We start from the raw sequence: 7,772 nt of genomic DNA, 5'->3' as shown, positions 1-7,772 counted from the left end.
CTAAACCCAGCCCTAAATTTATACTTCTAGCTCCGTGAATAGACCAAAATACCCTTTGCACTAAATTTCAAAAAACCCAAAACCTCTCAAGAAGCCGAAACGATTTTTGCTCAAATCCGGACAAATTAGTGAACCGAATCATGGATGGTGATAAAAACCGTAAAGGAAAAGCTAAAATGGTAAGATTTACCGCTTTATTTCATTGATTTTTGCATCGAATTGAATCTGTTGTGGTTTTTAAAAATTCGGCCGGAATCGCAGTCGGGCGTATGAACATCACGCCCGATCTGCGGTTCGGGCGTATGAGCGTCACGCCCGACCAGTGGTGCGGGCGTGATAGCCACATGCCCGAACCACTGGTAGGGCGTGATGTTCATACGCCCTAACCACTGGTCGGACGTGATACGCATACGCCCACACCACTGATAGGGCGTGATGCGCATACGCCCGACCAATGGTTCGGGCGTGATTCCCTTACGCCCACGTTTTTTTTAATAAAAATTAATATTTTTTAAAATTTTAGTAATTTAGTGTAATTTTAGTTTAATTTTAGTAAACATTTAGTATAAATTTTAGTATAAAAATTAATATTTTTTAAAATTTTAGTAATTTAGTGTAATTTTAGTTTAATTTTAGTAAACATTTTAGTAATTGAGTATAACTTTAGTATAATTTATTGTAATTTTATTAATTTAGTAGTATTTTAGCATAATTTTATAATTTTAGTATAATTTACATTATTTACAATTTTATTAATTTAGTGTAATTTTTTTTTGTAGACGGAGCGACCTACTAGGGGTGGGAAATCCATCCCGTCATCTGCTCGTCGTCTAGATATGGACGACGAGGATGATACACCACGGCATACGAGATTGCGTGGTATAGATATATCTGGTCGTAGGCGGAGAGGGGCTGCGACGGAGCAGGTGAGGAGGGGGCCGATTGCGGATCAGGCCGATATTCATGGATCAGAGGGGGCGACTGATTTTGATGACAGAGAGCCCGATAGCGATTCTTTTCAGGACTACCTGGATGTGGCAGCCCGGGCAGTGCGACAGTCCGCTGTTGCACATGATCGCGAGGTTGAGGAGAGCGTTGAGCAGCCGAACCCGGGGAGACAGCCGACCCAGCGCGTAGGAGGTCGTTTTGCGAGTACATGTATTTTAGTATTTTTTAATATTATTTAGTATAATTTAGTATTTTTTAGTATAATTTAGTATAATCTAGTATAATTTTAGTATAATTTAGTATAATTTAGTATTTTTTAGTATACTTTTAGTATAATTTAGTATTTTTTAGTATTTTTTAATATTATTTAGTATAATTTAGTATTTTTTAGTATAATTTAGTATTTTTTAGTATAATTTTAGTATAATTAATATTTTTTAGTATAATTTTTTAGTATTTTTTAGTATAATTTAGTATAATTTAGTATAATTTAGTATTTTTTAATATTTTTTAGTATACTTTTAGTATAATTTAGTATTTTTTAGTATAATTTAGTATAATTTTAGTATAATTTAGTTTTTTTTAGTATAATTTAGTATAATTTTATAATTTTCAGGGACAAGCAAACGTCCCAAAGCTAGTGAGGACGAGAGCTGGGTAGTTACTGCACCGGTTGATGGTGGTCCCGTTGATGGTTCAGTGATTCCTAGTTTTCTAGGACATGTTGCCTCACGGATGTTGGGAGGAGAGATTCGGTCGTTTCTGACATGCTACAACAGATCAGCAACATGCCGAGATTTGTGTCAGTGGTTTTCTGGTGTGTCAGCCGAGGTAAGAATAATATAGTGTGTCAACATTTATTGTAATTTGTATTTTTAACTATAAACATAAAAAACATTCAGTAATTGTATAAATTGTATATGTGTCATTTTACAGCTGAGGGAGATGATCGAGAGGACTGGTTTGTCTCACCTTCCACATGCCATGTTCAGGAACCTCGACACTCCGCTGTTAACTGCGTTCGTGGAGCGGTGGCAGCCTGATACGAACTCCTTCCACATACCGTTCGGGGAGATGACTATCCAGCTGCATGATGTGTGGTAGATTCTTCGGATCCCGATCGACGGTCCGATGGTGTCCGAGTCTCCCCCTACTGACTCGCTTCATGCCATGTGCATGATGATGTTTGGGGTGAGTCAGGCTGCGCTTCTGTTGCCGACTAGTCATTTATGGGGAGGTGGAGGTGTATTTGTTGGGGCTGTACAGGGGCTTCTCGCCGAGGGTAGGGATGACGCTGCTCGGGCCACAGCGTGGATGTGGCTTATGCTTGGATCCACTCTGTTTGTTGACAAGAGTGGAGATAGGATTAGGCCGGTCCATCTTGCTGAGGTTTACAGCGGTATCAGCGGGGCAGCTGGACTATCATGGGGGTCTGTTACACTAGCCATGTTGTACCGGCAGCTGGGGATATCGAGTAGAGGAGACTGTTCAGGTATATGCGGATGTTTGACCCTATTGCAGGCATGGATATATGAGTATTTTCCGGTTTTCCGGCCGCATAGAGGAGCTCACTTGATCCCAGCTGACCATGCCCGTGCACTGAGATGGGAGGTCGGGGTACCAGGCAAGACGACCACCCGACTAGATACCATACGCGGGCAACTGGACCGTATGACGGCGGCAGAGGTATTTTAATAAATTTTAGAATTAATTTGAATATTATTTATAGTATATTATTATTTTTTATTGAGTATTACTTTTTTTTAGGTTACGTGGTTGCCTTATGGTCCTGTCGCCGATGATGATCGGATTCGAGTGTCCTACGCCGGTTGGATACGGTGTAGAGACATCATCGAGCCGTATATGCCCGATCGAGCGCTGCGACAGGTCGGATATACTCAGCCTATCCCAGCTGAGCGTATTAGACCTGATAAAGCAGTACGACCATGGAAGTCGTTATCGTACAGGCTCACGCATTCCTTAGTCACAGTTGAGGACACCTGGCGGAGATTTCCATCGGCTCGGGGCATTGATCGGAGGAGATGCCGACCAGTTGGATACGATCCCACTACCTGTGATCCTGCTTATATGGATTGGTATAGGCGATATTCGCATCCCCATATCCTTCATGCACCACAGGTTGGACCGGTACAGCATGCTCGCGCCAACAACGAATTTGTAAGTTTATTATTATTTAATATTATTATTTAGTATTAGTTTATATGTGTTTAATTTTTAATATTTAGTTGTTATTTTTTTTTATTTTTTTTGCAGTGGGTTAGCTGGTTGTGGCGTGTCACCCAACTATCGGCTACCCACCGATCTGACGAGGATGTTCCACGCATTAAGAGGGAGATGAATGAGTTTATGGATGCGTGGCGTCAGACGAGCTGATTTTTTGTTGTAGACATTCATACATTTAAACACTTTTTGTTGTAGATATTAAATTTACTCTTTTACGTTTATAAATGTTTATGTTTATTAATGTTTATTTTAATTTTTATGTTTTTAAATTTTATTTGTTAAGTACATTTATGTAGTTACGGGCTTAACGGACTATTTACGGGTTTAACGGCCTATTTACGGGATACAGAAGCTATTTTTTTGCTCTCTCGATACACGGGCGTGTGAACATCACGCCTCACCGTGTGGTCGGGCGTGATAGCCCCACGCCTCACCGTGTGGTCGGACGTGATAGTCCCACGTCCGACCACACGATGTGGCGTGGGGCTATCACGCCCGACCACACGGTGAGGCGTGATGTTCACACACCCCACCATGAGGTGAGGCGTGATGTCCATACGTCCGTGTATCGAGAGAGCAAAAAAAATAGCTTTTTCCACCCCAAAACCCATGAAAGGGTAATTTCGTCCTTTCACGGAGCTAGGGGTGGGAAATTAGGGCTGGGTTTAACAACACCCTTTTTGTTTACAATGGCCAAAAAGACATTTGTAAACTTAGATGATCAATTTTTTTTTCAGAGAGCCCTGCAGATACTTTTGTTAAAGGCATTACACTTATTTAGGTCCACAAACTAAAGTTTCAAAGTTAATTAGAACCTTAAACTATCAGAATCATTAATCAAGTTCCTGAACTAAACAAAAGTCATCAATTAAGTCTCAATTCTATCCTAAAATCAGAAACTGTGACTATTTGATATAGACTGTAATAATCTTTGTATTGGTTCAAAAAGAGTTTGGGAAAGAAGACCTGAAACTGTTCAACTGAATGACTTTTGATGAGGCTTCAATTAATGATTTTTGTTTAGAATGAAGACTCGATTGATAATTTTTGGTTAGTTTAAAAATCTGATTGATGATTTTGATAGTTTATGGTTCTAATTGATTTTGAAATTTTAGTTTAGGGAGCCAAACGAATATTATGCTTTTATTAAAATACAACATTACGTAGATCAACCCTTATCGTTTTCCCAATGTAGCATCTTCGCCGAAACTGTGACGTTTTAATTTCTGAATAATCAAATTTGAAATATCTTTCTGCAATTTTCATTACCATTTGAACTTGAACTGCCGCTGTTGCTAGAGGGAGAGGAAGAAGATCTTCTCTACTTCAACCATGGCGAATTCAAAGATTCAAGAGGTAATCAAAACCTCTCTCTCTCTCTCTTTATCTTTCTGTCTAAATTCTTTTATCAAATACATTTTATCTGATTTTGGCAGATCATAGAGAAGCAAGTTCTTACCGTAGTTAAGGCTGTAGAAGATAAGCTGGATGATGAGATCGCTGCACTAGATCGCCTTGATGATGACGATCTGGAGGTGCTTAGAGAGAGGCGCATACAGCAGATGAAGAAAATGGCTGAGAAACGCAGCCGTTGGATCTCCCTCGGTCACGGAGAGTACTCTGAGATTCCCTCTGAGAAGGATTTCTTCTCTGCCGTCAAAGCCAGCGATCGCGTTGTATGCCATTTCTATCGCGAGAATTGGCCCTGCAAGGTACATCAAATTTGATATTTGGTCGGTTCTAATTGCAAATTGAATTGTCCGCTGTGATTTAAATCTTTAAAATTAGACCGGGTAAGATTTAGTGGAAACCCTGTTGCAAAATTGGCTAAGAAAAGCATAAGACTGAAGCTTATGTTGCTTCAAAGTTGTGTTCATTTTATGTATTTCACAAAGGATTCCTCAAAATTTATGATTTTGGTTTCTGAAGTTTTCTATATTGAAAAGGATTAGAGGCTCTCTGGAATAAACTAGGCCTTTTATATTGTTTAAGTAGTGGATTTCTGACCCATTGCTGATATTTGCAACTTTGTATGCTTATTTCCATGGATCCAGTTAGAATTCTCAGCTGTCCTTTGTAGACAGTAAAAACAATAATGAAGCGTAGTGATATGATGCAAATATTAAGTTTCTTGTCTCCGGTTATTTTATTCCTTATCTCAAGAATCTTCATTTCCTTAGGTCTCCTTTGATCCAGTTTTGACAGATTTAATACCTGTACGTTTCCACATAAATTGATCTCCAATTTTTAGCTGTTGACACACTAGTAAGATTTTCTTATTATTTTGTTGTTTGCTGCTACTCTATGTTGAACGGACATGGAAACAAACACGCTATTTCTAAAACAACTAGCCTTGAAGACATGGTCTTCAAATGGAAACTGAAATGGAATTGGGCACGAAATGTTACTGAAGAAGCGTTTCCATGCAACATAGCTGCTACCCATATGTGAGGGTTGTGTTTAGATTGATAATCATTTGAAATGAAGGATCTAAAATTGATATCCTAGTTCTTAAATTAGTCCAAATGAAATGTATTTAATTGATTTAAATGTATATTCATAAGATTCATGAATATAGATTATGATTGTTTTTCTCCGTGAATCTAAAATAGCTACACTGAAAATGATTTCTGATTCCATTTATAGAAGTTGCAGTTTAAGCAGGACCTTTTCAGCTCACTGTTACAATTTTGGCTATTATATCATACAAGTCTAAGTAGAATATTAAAACTTATGCAATTCCTCCATTCTAATGGATCTTTAGGTAATTCTGCCTTCATCTGCAAGCTGCAAAGGCCTTTGTCCCAATTTTTTATGAGATTGAGACATGGAAATTTTGAAGTTCTAGCCATTGTTAGGGTTATCAAATTTGACATGACAAACCAATTTACAGAGACAATCTGCCTGATACCACCCATTTGAGACGGTTTTCATTTTTTTTTTGTATTGATATCGTATATAATCATGTGCAATATATAGATCACATACACACGAAAACCCGTTTTGACTCCCTAAGCCATTGCCATTGTTATTTTAGGGATATTATGCTTAAGCAGATGATGCTTAAAACTTCATCCTAGCTATTTGAATGTGCAACGTATTATATTGTTTGGAAAGAAAGATGTTACTGCTTTCATATTAACCTTAGAAATTTAGAAGTTGCAATCCATGTTTATAGTTTATTTGCAGGTGATGGACAAGCACTTGAGTATATTGGCTAAGCAACACATCGAGACACATTTTGTGAAAATTCAAGCGGAGAAAAGTCCGTTTTTGGCTGAGAAACTCAAGATTATGGTTCTTCCAACCCTTGCCTTAATAAAGAATACCAAAGTGGATGATTATGTGGTATGTCTGATCTGATGGATGGATGGATGTTTATCCACTGAATTCATGAGTTTTTCCTTTCAGTGTTTGAATGTTGCATTGTGTTGTAATTAGGTGGGCTTCGACGAGCTTGGTGGGACGGATGACTTTAGCACAGAGGAGTTAGAGGAGAGGTTGGCTAAAGCTCAGGTCATCTTTCTCGATGGTGAATCGTCGGTAAACTCTTCGAAAGCTAGCAAACAAAACAGGAGGAATGTAAGGCAAAGTGAAACTCACGATTCATCAGATTCGGACTAAAGTCTGCTTCGCCTTTTGCTTGAATTGTTATTGTAATGTTGCAGTCATTCAGAATGATCCATTACCCCCACATTAGAAGCCAGAAAAGTAAGTATTAAAATTTAAGTCTCAGCTGTTATATTGCTTGTATTCTTCTGTTATTTTCTTTTTTTAATTGTGCTATGAACTCTTCTACCATATAGTTATTAAGAGCTTTTTCAAGAGCAGGATGTTCTTTTCTGTAGGATAATGAAAATTGAGGAACCATAATTTAGTTTGAAAATGAAATGGAGTATAATGAAATTTTCCTTTATATGGGATGGTTATGGAATTTGTCAGTGGTTTTAGACAATTTTAGGTGATAAATTACCCTCATGGAATGAGTACGGTTCGGTATAATTTGTGGATTCGAAAAATCTTCGGAATTGTATATGATAAAGTTAACGGTACAATTCAGTTCGGTCTTAAAGAAAAAGTCAACGGTTAAATCTGGTTTTAGATCTTTTTTTCGGATATTCGGTCCGATTCTAGAATCTCCAACATATTTACTCAGTAATATTAGAAATTTGAAAATCTGAAGAATTACATCTAGTTAAGTCAACGGTATAATTCGGTTTGGTTCTTAAAAAAAGTCAATAGTTCAATTCAATTATAAATCTTTTTAGTCGGGTATTCAGTTTGGTTCAATAATCCTCAAGATCCACGTTTCCCACTCATGGCCACCCAACTTTGTCTTTAGTAACATGATGGTTAATCGACATAAAAGTACTCGATTTTACTTTTACTAAAGCACTATTAGCTCCTTAATCTATCTAGAATGCTGGTCTTTAGCCCTGCCCAATATCTGGTAATATTTATCTAAAATGTTAGCTTTACCCTCTGAACTATTATGACAAAAAGCATCATTAGACCTCTGATCTTTCATATTTTGATTCATTAAGTCTTTAATTTTTTATTTGGATATATTAAGCTCTTGA

At 37.7% G+C, this 7,772-nt stretch overlaps 1 protein-coding gene across 1 annotated transcript; it reads left to right on the top strand.

Annotated features, from left to right (window-relative positions):
• Positions 1-4,389: 4,389 nt before the first annotated feature.
• LOC136227532 (thioredoxin domain-containing protein 9 homolog) lies at positions 4,390-7,108 on the top strand. Its single transcript, XM_066016227.1, has 4 exons — positions 4,390-4,548; positions 4,629-4,904; positions 6,382-6,540; positions 6,634-7,108. The coding sequence occupies exons 1-4, from the start codon at positions 4,525-4,527 to the stop codon at positions 6,814-6,816; spliced, it is 642 nt and encodes a 213-aa protein (XP_065872299.1). The 5' UTR covers positions 4,390-4,524; the 3' UTR covers positions 6,817-7,108.
• Positions 7,109-7,772: the final 664 nt, after the last annotated feature.

This window comes from Euphorbia lathyris, chromosome 4, assembly GCF_963576675.1.
Source record: "Euphorbia lathyris chromosome 4, ddEupLath1.1, whole genome shotgun sequence".
In the NCBI taxonomy this organism is placed as follows: Eukaryota; Viridiplantae; Streptophyta; class Magnoliopsida; order Malpighiales; family Euphorbiaceae; genus Euphorbia; species Euphorbia lathyris.
This window is presented reverse-complemented; position numbering and strand designations above follow the sequence as displayed.

What these genes read in the sequence shown, in the direction of transcription:
- LOC136227532 (XM_066016227.1), top strand. Translation starts at nt 4,525, where the DNA reads ATGGCGAATTCAAAGATTCAAGAG. An exon ending in CGAATTCAAAGATTCAAGAG is followed by an intron (nt 4,549 to 4,628) that starts GTAATCAAAACC and finishes TGATTTTGGCAG; the next exon opens with ATCATAGAGAAGCAAGTTCT. An exon ending in CCAAAGTGGATGATTATGTG is followed by an intron (nt 6,541 to 6,633) that starts GTATGTCTGATC and finishes TGTTGTAATTAG; the next exon opens with GTGGGCTTCGACGAGCTTGG.